At 37.8% G+C, this 16,591-nt stretch overlaps 1 protein-coding gene across 1 annotated transcript; it reads right to left on the bottom strand.

The window, feature by feature from the left end:
- Positions 1 to 4,297: 4,297 nt before the first annotated feature.
- On the bottom strand, positions 4,298 to 16,155 carry LOC115595601 (C-type mannose receptor 2-like). The gene is made up of 6 exons (XM_030440262.1): positions 15,950 to 16,155; positions 12,590 to 12,756; positions 8,739 to 8,961; positions 5,317 to 5,652; positions 4,969 to 5,066; positions 4,298 to 4,505 (listed from the first exon to the last, which is right to left on the bottom strand). Exons 1-6 carry the CDS (start codon positions 15,984 to 15,986, stop codon positions 4,362 to 4,364), a joined length of 1,005 nt encoding a protein of 334 aa, XP_030296122.1. The 5' UTR covers positions 15,987 to 16,155; the 3' UTR covers positions 4,298 to 4,361.
- Between the last annotated feature and the right edge of the window lie 436 nt (positions 16,156 to 16,591).

Here is a 16,591-nt window from a genome sequence, read left to right as displayed (position 1 = left end):
GACGAGATGATCAGATATGAGGTACGTGTCAGGCAACAGGTCGAACTTGTATCAGATTACCAGATCCTGACATGTAAATGTGACGTCCGTGGGAATAAAAAGCACCAATGCTGTTTTTATAAATACAATGATTTTTGATAATCTAAGCACCAATAATAACAATCATGGAGACAAAAAATTAACAAAGTCTGCAAATCAAGATAAGAAGCTGCAACTGGAAGTGAGCCTGCTTTCAATAAATTGACAGTATGGAAGACAGTCGTCACATTTACATGTCAGTGTAACAGATAGAAAAAGGAAACAAAACATTTTGGTGTTTTGTTTTCTTGTATTATTATTAATTTCACCAAAATCCTTCACATGATGTGTTTCAGTTCCTTTTTACTTGAAATACGGATTGTTAAAATTTTTGTGCTTTTATTTTCTTATTTCCTTCATTTTTACAAACATGAGCTTTTATTTTGAAAATTTGCGGATATGTCGTGTGTAGCCCCTTTCCCGGTCAGTCTGCGCTGTTTCTGACTGACAGAGGTATGTAGTTGAGGCTCTGGGATAAAAAAGTTATGTTTTTGAGTTTTAAAGCTAATTTAGTGAATGAATGTTAATGTAATACTGTTCTGAGATGTGTTTATGCTGTTTTCTTTTGTGTAGCTTGATTGTGGGAGCCGTTTTGAGCAAGAAAAAGAAAGATAGTTTGCTGTGATTTCTCCCTGTGTGTGCGCGCGCCAGTGAATGTGGATGTGTGTGTTGTGTGCATATGCTAATGCACCCTCCATGTAATAGCCTACATGTTAAAGGGATTTTATTTTGTATTTTTTGTGTTAGGTATATTGTGGAGAGGATGACTGTTTCACTCACATCCATATTGTTTTATGTCACCATCATACAGGTATGTGTGAGGTTGCTCAGCGTCCATTTGCCGTGTTCAGAGATGTTAACTTGAGTAATTCACTGTGTGGAGATATGTGATATGTTTTTTTGGAGATAGTGCTGCATTTGCAGTCTGCGCTGTTGCTGACTGACAGAGGTATATTGTGGAGAGGATGACTGTTTCACTCACATCCATATTGTTTCATGTCACCATCATACAGGAATAAAGTGACAGTGAGAAACCACCCCGGTGTCCCATGTCATTGAGCACAGAACACAACACAGTGTAGTCGGGGCCTGCAGACCGTTCCGGCTACATCAGGATCTGGTTATTATACATAGATTCAATATTTAACTGTCATGTATCATCACAGTAACAGTGTTACATACATTAGCAGCTGTAAACACTCATAAAACATAATAACTGATCTGTATACTGAACATATGAGGAGTAGTTAACGTTTATAATCATCAGAGAACGTTACAGACGTTTCTGGTTCGTAGCTGTTTCCTGAATATATCCGTACGTGTGTGAATATGTAAATGAGGCATTAACTCATAGCCCTTTGTCGAAGGAGCTTTATAAAGTTCACTATATTGACTTGTATCAGTTCAAGGGGCGGAGCTGCCACATCCAAGATGGCGGCGACGTCGATGTTTCACAGCAACAGACCAACCCGCTCAATGAGGCGTCCATGTATATTAGGGGTGTAACGGTTCACCAAACCCACCATTCGGTTCGAACTTCGGTTTTTAAAGACATACTGAAAAACCCTTTGGAAAACTTCCAGAAAAAATGTCTGGAAATAGAATATCCACAGATAGATGATGCTCTTGAGGACCACAGCTCTATAACATTTGTAATTGCTTTTGCTCGCTCTCACTTCAGAGGAAGCTTCATTTTAAAGGCCTCGTGAAGAGTTTGCTGTTGTTGTGGTTTCTTACTTGCTGCTCCGCTGGGCCGAGTGAGCTCAGTGTCGGGGTGATGACTCCGCATATGCGCTTGAATGTTTTAGGTGTTGCCGGCCCCTCCCACAACAAGTTTAATAAAACACAGACGACAAATTACGTGTGATTGGATAACGACGCGACTGCCATCCTCCTTAATATCAACTGGAAACCCAAAATGTCTCCACACGGCTGACCGGAATGTGGCCGGGGGATCTGCGAGCTGGGGTTTATTAGCCATCTTGCAGAAATGAAACTAACCTGACACACGTGTGCGGTAGGGGCGGGGCTGGGCGGGGATGAACCGAGGTTCTGGAAGATAGAATGAGTTTCTGAATCTGAATCCTTTGAACCGAGGGTTTCGGTTCAGAACCGTTACACCCCTAATGTATGTCTATGGAAAAAAGAAAATGTTTTTAAGCTCATATTTAATGGAAAACCCTACAAATATTTTGAACTAAGCTTTTTCAAGCTTTAAAACAACAGAAAAACCTTTACTGCAGCTGAAAAGTCAAACTACTTATTTTGGTACTTCTGACCTTCCGTAGTATTTACATCATTTTAACCAAAATGGCGTCGATCAGTTTTGCAGTTAGGTAGATACAGGCACATTTTAAAACATTTTGGTTGCTTTCATGTCATATTGAAAGCATTTATTGGCATCTCTGTAAATGGATAGGTTTTGAAATAAAGTTGAACTGTTCTAAAGTCAGTACACTCCATGTTTCAGTTGTTAGAATTAGATTGTCTTGCCTGCTCCGGCAGACGGAGGCAGCTGGTGCAGTTAGCTGGAGTCTTTTAAATCAAGACTAAAAACATTTCTTTTTGCCACTGCTTTTAACTGACGCAATTCAAGTCACAAGAACTGCATTGTGACTTTAATTCTATAGTCTTGTTTCTTTTAAAGCTTTGCTATTTTAGCCTACTTGTTTTAATGTTTGTTTCTTGATGTTTTTACTTGTTTTTTTGTCTTTTTAATGCAGTTTTTAATGTTTTTTAATAGAAATGTTTTTTGTCTTTTCATTTAATTTGTGTGTGCCTGTAAAGCACTTTGAGTTGCCTTGTGTCTGAATTGTGCATTACAAATAAACTTGCCTTGGAGTGTCTTTGTTTGTATCTTAACATTATGAACTGCATGACAAGCACACTAAAGCAAAAGTAAAATCAGACCAAATCCTATTCTTTAAAGCCTAAATGTGAAGTTAAACACATTATGACCAGCCAGCCTTTGTGGAGGCTCTATAAACTCTCACCGGAAGCTTCATTATTGTTGAGCTTTTGCCTTAAATTGTTAATTTATCATTACGTTCATAAAAACATAAACTGGATATTATTTTCATTTCATAAGAGACTTTATTTAATTTCACACTTTTTATAAGGACACACTTTATTTCATTCTGTCATTCTTCACATTTCATTGACAGTGGTGATGTCACCGCCCCCGTCATCTGTCAGCCAATCACATGTGCCCGCCTCACTTCAACGCTGAAATAAACAAAGACTTTAAAGTTCATCTTTTTAATGTTTTCTTCACTGCAGTTTCCTCCAGTCAACTCTCATCTCATCTAACCTGCAGTCATTTATCCAAACACAGTATTTTCTCTAATCACACAGTATTTTACCTAAACACACAGTATTTTATCTAAACACAGTATTTTATCTAATCACACAGTATTTTATCTAATCACACAGTATTTTACCTAATCACAGTATTTTATCTAAACACAGTATTTTATCTAATCACACAGTATTTTACCTAAACACAGTATTTTATCTAAACACACAGTATTTTATCTAATCACAGTATTTTATCTAAACACAGTATTTTATCTAAACACACAGTATTTTACCTAAACACAGTATTTTATCTAATCACACAGTATTTCATAGAGTGAATAAAGTCTGTTTTAAGTTCCCACAGCCCAATGAGATCACTTTAAATGTCTTGTTATAATCGACCAACAGTCTGAAACACAAAGATCTAATAAGTTTATGATCAGATATGAAAAGAAAAGATCAGATCGTCACATTTAAGAAGCTAGAACCAGAGAATATTTGGTTTGTTTACTCGACAAATAACTAAAAGGATTAACTGATGATCAAAATATTTAATGTGAATGATCAATTCATCCACATGTTGCAGGTCTATTCTGACACATGACATGAGGATACTGAGGAAGAATCACAGAAATTCAACATTAAAGGAGCATTCTGTAGTTTTGGTGAAGAAATGTTAATGAGCAGAGAAAGATCTTCATTGGCTGATTTTATTTTCTGCCTCAACAAAATAAATAAACAAACTCTCTTTGTTTTCATGACTGAATAAACAAACTGATCTTAAAGGAAAACACAGTTTATACTGTTTGACTCTGTTATATGTGGCGGACCCTGCCACCTCTCTAGCTTCAAACACTGTTCTGGGACCTTCTTCTCCTCTGAGAACAGCTTGTTGATTCCCTGATGTTTATATTATTGCCTCATTAATATTGTAAACATTAAAATTATGAGTTTGAATTCCTTCTCCAAAACTACGTAGTGCCCCTTTAAAACTCGTCCCTCTTGCGACGGGTCTTCTTCTTCTTTGTCTCCTCCTCCTCCTCCTTGTGGAAGACCTTTCCATCTGCCTGCTTCCTCCAGCTCAGTTTGACATCTCCTTTCACCCCCTGGTCCTCCAGCCTCTGTTGGACCTGATAAAAACTCCTCAGCATCATCACTCACAGAGAGATTTTACATTCTGCATGTTCTTTATATTTTCCACTATTTTAGGAGCTCTGCATCACATTTATACATTCACATGTTCTGTTCCCTAAGATGGCGTCGACCTGTTGGCCTGTTGACCTTTCTGACTTTCTCCTCCTCTCTCTTCTGTTGTAAAGGCTCTGGCTTTTCTAAAACTGATAGTAAAGTTTGTGCTGAGCGTCGACTCTGAACGAGTCACAGTTCTGCCTCAGTCGGCCTGCAGTGGCACAACGACACTCTTTAATCCTGCACATCTGTACGTGCACAGCTTCCTACACGATGCTCAGCTCATGTCATGTTGATCTGTTTCCTGCCTCTTCACACTGTTTCTTGTTCTGCTGAGTTCTGATTCTATTTGAATTTGTTGTTTGTGTATAAAATTTAAAAAAAAAAAGGTCCAACATGATTTACCTCCTTCAACATTTGTTCCATCACAGCAGGGTCGTTGAGATCCAGAGAAGAGTCCTCTCTCACCAGACGCACTTTGATTATGTGCTTTGAAATCGTAGCTAAAAAATAAAAAATATGTTCATATGAATATTGACATTCATCAGTTTGAACACTGACAGTGAAACTGTGCTTCTATCCTCCATCTGTGTCATCTGTCTGATAACTTTACACATCAGGAGAGTTTACATTTTATTTTCTGTCCATGACTTTATGTTTTGAGGTTTTTTTTGTTACATTCTCATTAATTTGATGCTAAATTAAAACAAACTCCAAATATAAATACTAGTGTAATCAACAGTTAACACTCACTGTAGCAAACGAACGGTTTCTTGTTGTCACAGGAATCGTCTGACCATTTTCCATCTCCACCCAAGCCTGCCACCACACAAGCCTGATTCCCACCAACGTTATTAGGTTCACCTGGAGCCCAGTACCTAAATGAGGAGAAACTTCCATCCGACCACTTCCAGGAGTCCCTGAAAAGGCCGATCCAGGCTGATTGTTCTGCAGGTATCACATCATCTACCTTCTGGTTCTCTGCTGCGTTCCTCACACTGGCCAGGTCTGTGTGGTGTTTTCTGCAGTAGCTCTGGGCCTCAGTCCAGGTCATGTCAGTTGCGATGTAGACAAACTTCACATTCAGCCCTGAAAACAGAGCACAGAGCTGTGCAGAGGAGCTATAACATACAGTTTACCATCCACGTCGTGTCTGTGGCAGAATTCACAGCATTATAAATCCACTGAATTAATGAATTTGTAAAATAAAAATGGAAGACATGATCATCTTAATAAATGTTACTGAGTATTTCTACACCGTCTCTCCATATTAATAATCACATCCTTAAAATCTACATCTGTTACGACCCTAGAGGGTCATAAATGTTTCTAGTTGTCTGTTTTTAATATCCCTCTTTTACCTGTGTGAGTATGAGTGTGTGAGATTGGTTGCAGGTGTGTCTGATTGTAGGTTGCCCTGTGGAGCTGATTGGCTGCTTTCCTGGAGCCATGGGTTTAAAGGCCGGCTCCTCCCAGTTCCTATGGACTCTCCTCCATTGACCCAGACTGCCAGCATGCATGATTGTCGAAAATATGTTTGTTTTGAATAAACTATGTTAAAAAATGCTCGCTGCTGGTGGTGTTTGGAGGATGGGAGGAGGGGAGTCTCACACTCTTGTTGCACCAGGGTTTCCCCTAGGCCCTGGTCGTAACAAGGGTCGCCAGATACATCTGAGGGGTCGTCACATGGTTGATGGGAGAGGAAAGAAAAGAAAAACCTTCCGATACATAAATCTGTTTTCAGCTTTTCTTTTCTTTAACTTTCCTCCAATATTTACTTTTACATAAAACATTGATCATTTGACTTCTTTGGACGTCACCATGTGAGAAGTTTAGTGGGAAAATGTTTCTTTGCTGAAACTAACAACACATGAACATGTGAAACATGACAAGAAGCTCCAGTAGACAGAGCTGTCAGCGGCTGTCCAGTTGCTCATCTTGACGTCCACGGATGAAGTGATGGACTGACTGCTGTGATCAGCTGTTTCCTGGTTTTGAAACTCCCCAGCTGTGGGTCGCACCATAGACATATATACATAGACGCCTCATTGAGCGCTGGACCGTACGTCAACATCGCCGCCATATTGGAGGAGGCAGCTCAGCCCCGTGAACTAATACGAGTCAATGAATAGAACTTTTTAACCTCCTGACTACCAGTAGTTCAAATTTGTCCTCTGTGGAGGACATTTCTAAACCTGAATATCTCCCACCCACTTTATACTACTAAATTAACTCCTTTTGCTATCTACAGAGGACATTTAGGGCTTTTCAATGATACCAAATGTGAAGGGGTGGGGCTTTGGTACCTTTCTCTTCCTCATTTAGGAAAATGGCAAGCACATTTTATGGGAAGGGGAAAAGTAAGCACATAATACTTTTTATTGAGCAAATTTTGGCTTGAAATGTTGTTGGCATATTCTATATAAGTCTCTTAACAACACATTAAAACATTGTCTGAATTTTTTTAACTGTATTTTAGCATAGTATTTAAGTGTTTAAAAATGTCCTCTGTAGTGGACATTTGTAGTTATTTCCTCCATTTTGTTCTGTTTTTTCAAATGAAAAGAAAGGGAGTCATTCTCAGAAGCACCTTGGTTGCCATCAAGGTTCAGTTTCACATGGCATTCCAATGTCCACTGTAGTGGACTGTTACTAGAGGGTCGTAACATGGACATATGATATCGCAAAAATAAAAGCTTTTTTTTCAAAGAAAATGTTTTCAGTCTTCTAATTACCTCACAAAGATTGGGGAATTTAAAAAAAAATGTGATTGGACAATATTTTTTTTCCTGGTAGTCAGGAGGCTAAAGCTCACTTCTACAAAGTGCCATAAGTTAATGCCTCTCATTTACACATTCACACACCTACGGATATATTCAGGAAACAGATACGAACCAAAAACAACGTAACGTTCTTTGATGATAATAAACATTAACTACTTCTTATATGTTCAGTCTACAAGTCTGCACCAAACCACAATATGTATTTTTATAATGTTTTTACGAGTGTTTATAGCTGCTAATGTATGTAACGCTGTTACTGTGATGATACATGACAGTTAAATATTGAATCTGTGTCTATAATAACCAGATCCAGACATGTAAATGTGACATCTGTCTACCATACTGTCAACTTGTTTAATTAAATTTAAGTTTAAATAACTGACTTCATAATATATGAGTCAGAATCAGAAATACTTCATTGATGCCCGACGAGAAACTGCAGCGTTACAGATGCTCCCATTCAAAGTCAAGAATATGCAGAAAAATACTACTACTACTACTAATAATAATAATAATAATGATAATTAAAACTATATATGGTGCATATTTATAAAAGTAGCCCACTGCAACTTTACTCTTTTTTAACTGTAATTAAATGTTATTTTATACAATATCATATGTTATAATGTTCTTCATGGAGTATATTTCTATTCTGCTGAAAAAAGAAAGCAGGTTCACTGCTGCTGCAGTTTCTTATCTTGATTTGCAGACTTTGTTAATTTTTTGTCGGCATAATTGTTATTATTAGTACTTAGATCATCAAAAATCAAGCATAATGTGACCATGGATAGACACTTCAACAAGTATTAAAAATTCAGAAGTTTTGACTATTTTTTTATATTCAAAATAGCTTTAATTACCACACATATACGCAAAAAAGTACCAAAAACAGGTACCGATATATACCGGTACCGATTCGCTGGTACCGAGTATCGGTACCGTATCGGTTCAAATGTGAAAGGTACCCATCCCTGATAGCAACGCGTTGTATTTTATAAGCTTCACATGTGTTTTTTAATATACATATTGATCTGAACAGTAACACATAACTAGAGCTGTTGAGTAAATGAAGTCGATTCAAAAACATAATTTTTCCTCTGAGATCCAGTGGAGTTATAAAGTTACATATGTAGTAAATAAAGTACCATAGTAATAGAGTATATGTACTCAGTTACTTTCATGTGGGGTGAGTTGCCAGATCTGAGTTTTATCATCTGAAACAGCTGAATTGCGGCCACGTCTCCATCTGAGTGACTCAGAGACTGAAGCGTGTTTGATGGAAGGTGCTGTGAATAAAGTCTGACTGACTGATCCTGTATCGGCCCAAATAATGAGAGAGAGCTCAGCAAACTGAACTGGTATGTTTTAAACTTTACTACTTGATTTTCTTACCTCTGACATCCATGCAGACAGACTTATAGCGAGCTTTACAACTATGGTCGTTCCATAGTCCATCATCATTCACCCCTGTGCAGTGCTGTCCATGGTCATAGTGGGCTGGTTGTCCAGGCATCCACTTTCTGAACTCGGTCTCCCCGTATCTGTAGAAGCTGGTGTCTGACAGTGACCACTTCCAGCTTTTCCGGTCATCATCACACAGCCCGATCCAGAAAAACTGAAAGCAACATTTTAATTTATGTTTCTTTAGCTACAAGTTTATTATAAAGCATTACACTCAATATACACTGAAAAAACATCAACATGTTTGTCATTCCATGCCAACTAACAGAGGACCTTCCACTTCCTGTCATGGACTTTCTTGAAAAGAATTCACGTTGAAACTTTCATGGCACTTTGCAAAACCTATGGTGACTCTCTGTATTTGTATTGTGACAGTAATCCAATTCATCTTTGTATCTCCTCTAGATTTCACTTTCTTGCAAACAAATGTTGGTTTTGTGTAGTATCAGTGGAGTTCTGTCCCGTCTGTACGTCTATGGGCAGGAGTGGAAAGTAATGAGTTACATTTACTTTCGTTACTGTAATTGAGTAGTTTTTGTGTACTTGTACTTTTTTGAGTAATTTTTAAAATCAGTAATTTACTTTTACTTAAGTACATGTTGTTGGAAGTAATTTACTTTGTTACATTTTAAATAGCTTCCGTTACATAGTTAAAAAAAAGAAAAATAGATGAACTTGCACCGCGTCTGCGTGGCAGTAACTGTCCATCTGATTGGGTCTGGACAACTGCAGCGCCAGAAGGTCAGAAATGTCAAGATGTTATTGCCACAGAGGAGCTAGCTAAAAGATGATGGAGGCGGATGGGGACGAGTGTATCGATGGAGACAAGTGTATCGATGGAGAAGGGTCGAATTCGGGACACGCACGGAGAACGTGAAGCCAATCCATGGCCATACTTAAAGGACTTCTTTGAGTTCAAGTCCTCGAATGACAACAATTTCATCACGAAATGTAACGTTAAACGTTGTATGCCGAAAGAGACGCAGCTATCCACCTACAAACTCTGCTTCCAACCTGCGCAAGAATGTACAGGTAAGATAACCTCACCTGAAGCTAAATAACGTTACATGCAATTAATCATGGATCCATGCAATTAATAAATGTACTCAATCATGCTATGCTAACGTCAGTGTTAGCAGTCAGCATTATAGTGCTAGTTAACATTAGCTAACTTGGTAGTAAGCTAGCAAGCCTCATTTTAAACAATCAAATTTGACTCGTTCCTTAATTTCACACAGAATTATGCTAATATTGCCATGATATGCATTGAAAATTGCTTATGAGTGTATTAACACATTGAAAAATGCACCAAAAAGTTATTACGTTTTGGCTAATAAAAAATCTTCTGGTGTTGTTCTAATATTGGGTCTCTTTAAAGAGTAAGGTCCAGACCTGCTCTATGTGTAAAGTGCCTTGAGATGACTGTTTTTGTGATTTGGCGCTATATAGATAAAGATTGATTGATTTATTAATTGATTGATATATTGGTGAATGTTTTTCATTCAGTAATCGTATATGCAGGATAAAACCAGGTGATCTGAGACCACACCTAAAGTCTGCCAGTGACCCATCCATGACATAGTCTACTCTTTCTACATGACACTTTGAAAAATATGAATTAATCTATTAATATAAAAAATATTTTAACTTTATGTTTAATGAAAATGTGGTATTGATGATTTATATGATGATGTTTTTTTGTTTTTTGTTCACAGAGGAATCAAAGATTAAAGTCTACACTGACTTAATGGCAGCACGGAAGCGAACCCTGTAACCAGAAAAAACCCAAGCAAGCAGAGTCCTGAAAACCAGCTTCTGTTCAAACTAAATAGCAACTTCATTGAGTAATTAAGGAGGAAATGTAATCTAGATCAGTGGTTCCCAACCTGGGGTCCCCAGAGATCGCAGGGGGGGCGCACGACTTTGTCGGTTCTGAGGTTAAAGTTCTATTTGTGCAACCCTCTGAGGTCGATTGACGCGCCGGCACGTCAAAATCACGTGACCTATTTAAGATGACGTAGCAGCAAGACGGAGCCTCAGTGAGTCTCGGTCCGACTTATGTGTTGGAGCAGCCTTCAAGCTGTGTACCAGTTTTTAAATTGTGTTGACAGGCCAAGTTAAACCGGAGTTATGATAAATAATGTACGGCACGCTTTTTCGTTAACATTACCGTCACGTTTGCTGCGCGTTTGCTGCCCGTTTGGTGCAGGAAGAGACGGTCAAAATGGACTTCTCTCACGAAAGTGTCAGCAAGCAAGAAAAGTTTGAGAGCAAAAAAACACGTTCCTGTTGATGGAAAAAGGCACCACACCAGTCAATCACAAAATTACATGGCAAGATACGTGATTTGGTTGCTGTGGGACAAGGGGAAGTTGTGGAGGGACCGACAGTGACGGTGAGAGAGTTGAGATATGTGTGTCAAAATGAAAAAATAACTGTACAGTCACACATGTGAAGTTGTGCTGAAATAATGACACCAAACAAGGCAAGGTAAATAGTTTGATAAGGTGAAATATAATGGTAAAATCAAAAATAGTCAAAATGGCCAATTATACCCTGGACTGCATAAAATCCCAGTAACACACTCAATCACAACTCTCTATAATCCAAATTGAAACATATTTCTTGGTCCACATTTAAATTCATTAAGCTATTTATTACCAACACCCCTATGAGATAGGCCTTTTCTGCTCTCTGGTAGGCCTTTTCTGGCCGTGTGTGTGTGTGTGTGTGTGTGTTTGTGTGTGATACACCTGATGACACAAAAAGGAAGAAATGTATCTATATACATTGTAAAACTAGGAGAATATAGCTGTTGTTTATTTTTGCAAATAAAAGTTTGTAATTAACCACTTTATTCTTTTAGTGCATGCGGGTTGGGGGGGCCTGGCTTGTCTTGGACACAGGCAAGGGGGGCTTCAAGGAAAAAAGGTTGGGAACCACTGATCTAGATTTATCTGTGATCTATGTGTTTTTGTTAATAAAAAAGTGAGTTTGAGCTCTGTGTATGTTTTTGTACTTATTTTATTGCATGGGGACAGATTTGCCCCCCAAGAAGTAACAAAGTAACTTTTACTCTGGGTACATTTTTAAATGACCTACTTTTTACTTTTACTTAATTAGATTTTTACACCAGTACTTTTACTTTTACTTAAGTAAAATTTCATCAAGGTAACAGTACTTTTACTTGAGTAGATTTTTTGGTACTCTTTCCACCCCTGTCTATGGGTACATTTCAAGTAGTTGAAATTTAAGCTGCACCTTCATCAGACACAAAATTAAGTGCTGCTTACAATGTCCTTCTGAGACCTTCCACTTCCTGTCATGGACTTTCTTGAAAAGAATTCACGTTGAAACTTTCATGGCACTTTGAAAAATCCTACAGTGATTCTCTGTATTTGTATTCTGAACCTCACCACTCGCTCATTTATTTAAGCAGACTGTGTTAAAATGTGTCCTGAACATCCAAGAGACACTGAGGATCAACTACAACATGTGATCCTTTAAATAGTTGTTGCACGTAGTTAAAATTCAAGCTGCACCTTCATCAGACACAAGATTAAGTGCTGCTTTCAATGTCTTTCTGAGAAGTAGTGGAGTAGAAGTACAGAGTGGCATTAAATGGAAATACTGAAGTACAAGTACAGTACCTCAAAATGTTACTTCAAAATGTTTCTCCTGAATTTACACCAATGTGGAAGTGCAACACTTTCAACCTGTGTGTCATTTACATGATTGTCAAAAATGGCTTTGAGATTAAAGGAAGACATCATTGAACTCACTTGGCTCGTAGCTGCCATGTCTTTCAGGATCTTCACTTCCTCCATGTTGTCTATAGTTGCCAGGTCAGTGTATCTTTCTCGGCAGTACTTCTGAGCTTCAGTCATGTTCCTCAGGTCATAAACAAAATGGTACTGATGACGGACCTGTGATGAGACGGCACTCAGCCCTGTAGTGACACACATGCACACTGATTACATTTCCGTGAAACATGACTTCTATGATACATCTTAATTTTGTAACGTCGCTTTTCAGATGTGTTATTGTCTCTGTCAGTAAAATCATTGGTGGAATGTAACAAAGTCATTTACTTAAGTACTGTACTAAACTAGTGACAGCGTTGGGGCTGTCTGTATGGGGTGCCGGTTGTAAAGTTGCGCATGATAAAATCAATTTAGCAGCAAACCACCTTTAAAGGAGTCATCACCTGGTTTTTTACATATCCAGTCCCTCTTGGATCGCTTTGGATCAATTCTTAAAACTTATTAGAAATTTTTTTTTTTTTAAATCAAACATAGAGCTTGTTCTGACATTTTTTCATACCGCGACTTTCTCACGCGAGATTATGCGTGAGGTTTTGACCGGTCCGGATGTGCATTGTATTAATATGTAATGAGGCGCGCGTTGATTGGCCGCAGGAAGGACAGAGCCGGAATGGGGGGCGAGCCTGCATGCACACAGACTCCACAACATAAACAGCCCCCTGTCATGGCGCACACACTAAATGACAAACATTATGGAATTCAGGCATTTATGTACGAGCCAGAGTCGGAAACCGAACGGGAGAGTGAAGAGGCAGAGACGGTGGAAGAGACACGTTTACAGCAGGATGTCTCTGAATGGTAAATTCTTTTTTTTTCCGTCTTACTTTTCACACTCGTGTTTTACATGTAAGACCTGAGTTTTAATGCTGGCGGTCACGATGTATGGCGTGAAAATGACAGAGAAATAAGCAGATTCGGCGTGCTCACTCTGGCTGAGGACGGCTGTGAGCCGATGCATATGCAAGTAGCCTCCTGTGGTAACGTCACCACAGGAGCAGAGTCAAAATCTCGTGCTTTAGGAACGCGCACTATTGTGAAAAAAAATAGCGAAAAAAATAAGCCACTTTCAAACTCCAGCTTTTCAGGCAAGTTTCAACAGAGGTCCAACACCAATATGCATGATTTAACGAGAGAAATTGCGATTTCCGGGTGATGACTCCTTTAAAAAAAATGTGTGAATTTTAAAATGTTACTTTTGACCAGATTTACAGCAATATTTGTGAACTTTGTTATATTTACTTCTCTTGTAAAATATAATGTCAATGTTAAATCTAAATCTAAATGTTAAATGTAATTGTTAAATCTAATAAAAGTTAAATCTTAATGTTAAGTCTAAATCTAAATGTTAAATCTAAATGTCAATGTTAAATTTAAATCTAAATGTTAAATATAAATATAAAAGTTCAATCTTAATGTTAAGTCTAAATCTAAATGTTAAATATAAATATAAATGTTCAATTTAAATATAAATGTTATATATAAATATTTTATATTTATATTCATGTTTAACATTTATATTTAAATTTAACATTTATATTCATGTTTAACGTTTATATTTATATTCAACGTTTAGATTTAACATTTAGATTTAGATTTAACATTGACATTATTTTTTTAAGTATATATCACAAAGTTCACAAATATTGCTGTAAATCTGGTCAAAAGTAACATTTTAAAATTCACATATGTTTTTTAAAGGTGGTTTGTTGCTAAATGTGGCAAAAAGTTGCTATTTTCTTATATGAGCAACTTCAATCGAAACCCTTTGATGAGCTGGCAACCTATCCAGAGTGTACCCCGCCCTCACCCAAAGACAGCCGGGATTGGGGGCAACCCCCCATAAACAGGGATAAAGTGCCACTTTAAGGACAATTTGGAGTATTTCTGTTGATGTAACTTTATTTTTCTACTACTCCATTACATTTCACCCTATAATTTGACTTTTACTGCATTAAATTGTTATTCAGATGAAGATTTTAGTCTAAAAACACATGACAGCCTGAAATACATCATGGTCTATAACCGCTTTATCCCTGTTAATGGGGTCAGGGGTGTTTTTGCTGGAGCCAATCCCAGCTGTCTATGGGCGAGGGCAGGGTACAACCTCGCCTAGTCTCCAGCTCATTGCAGGGCCATCACTGATGGCAGAGGCTGCCATGCAAGATGCCAACCTCACATCAGGAGCAATTTTGGGGTTTAGTATCTTGCTCAAGGACACTCTGACATGCAGCTCAGCTTAGCCCAGGGGAGCCAGGATTTGGACCAGCGACCATCCGATCACTAGCCGACCTGCTCTACCTGCTGAGCTACAGCGGCCCTCCTGAAACACAATAAATAGTTTTATATTACACCAGTGGTTCTCTGGGACGTCCTGGTAACTCAGGTGGTAGAGCATGTGTCTCTTGCACAGAGGCTGATCATTAAACTACGTAGTTTTGGAGAAGAAATTCAAACTCAGAATTTGAATATGTACAATATTAAATCAGCCAATGAAGATCTTTCTCTGCTCACTAACATTTTTCACCAAAACTACAGAATGCTCCTTTAATGGATTCTGATACTTTATTTTTCAATTGATCTGATTAAACATTTGTGGTTTTACTGGAAAAAGAGATCCACATTTTTATAGTCTGGAGATTTAAAGATCCCGTCACAAAGTTTTGTCTCATCGGTGTATAAACTGTGTGTGTATAAATATATATACTGTATATATACACATATATATGTACACACACACACACACACACACACTCATTAATATAAATTATATATATATATATATATATATATATATATATATATATATATAGATATATATATATATATATAGATATATATATATATATATATATATATATATATATATATTAATGAGTGCAGGTACAGAGTCTGAGAACATTCTCATTGAATCATCCCTAATTGTATTTTTAAGAATAAATGAGAGCTGTGATCAGTTCCTGCTTTATTCAGACAGATTGTAGTTTATTGTTGTTGGTTTTAAAAGTCAGTTCAGCATCGAGAAATATTGAGGAACTCAGTGATGGTTTGTAAATGAAAAACACCAAACATGGACCGGAAAAAACAGAAAGCTGAAGATTTTACGAGCTGCAGCGTTACCACAAAATATTTCAGGGTGAAAGAAATCAAATTCAGAGAATTCAGTTTGCATTAGTCTGTGCGTCAATCAAAGGAGAAGGATTATATAAATGTGGTGCACCATTTATAATTTTCTGATATTCTGATGACAGTTTGGTCCCCACAAGGTTTTGTACTGTAATAAAAAAATATGAACATCTATGAAACTAATGAACTACTGACCTGATGCAGCCATGATGAGCAGCAGGACTGCGTCCATCTTCGTCGGCTCTCTGTTCGTTCTGATGTGACACTTCAGACTTGTGGCTGTTGATTAAAGCTGACAGAGCTTCAATACAATACCTGACTGTCCATGACTGATTTGCACACATAATTAGTGCTATTTTGAGTAGCGGTAAACATCTGACGTACAGTACACCTCTACACATTTAACCTGTGTGCAGGACATGGTTTGCATACTTCATTTGGCTACCAAAGTGTTGATGCGAGGAAACCATCCAGAACAACACGTTAACAGTAAACAGTGTTGAACGTCCTATTGTTCCTGGAAGACTGGGTCGAAACAAGTTCTTGAGGCAGAACAGAGGCAGAAGTGGCAAGCAGCATAAAACATCAGCACACAATGTATTCTTAAACTCATTTCAAGTAGTGGAGTAAAGTTAGTACACATTTTTGTTCATTTATACACCAAATATGTCAGCACACAATGCATTGTTGGACACTGTCACAGGTGGCTGACAGTCATCAGCATGCAATTAACTCTGGAGAGTAAGAAGTACTAAGTATTAACTCCTTAAAGTGTACAGGAGTAGAATTACACAGTTCAAGTGATAAATAAGTTCCCTCACACATACACACTCTCAC

This window comes from Sparus aurata, chromosome 14, assembly GCF_900880675.1.
Source record: "Sparus aurata chromosome 14, fSpaAur1.1, whole genome shotgun sequence".
NCBI lineage: Eukaryota > Metazoa > Chordata > Actinopteri > Spariformes > Sparidae > Sparus > Sparus aurata.
The sequence above is the reverse complement of the archived record's forward strand: the minus strand, read 5'-3'. Positions and strand labels throughout refer to the sequence as shown.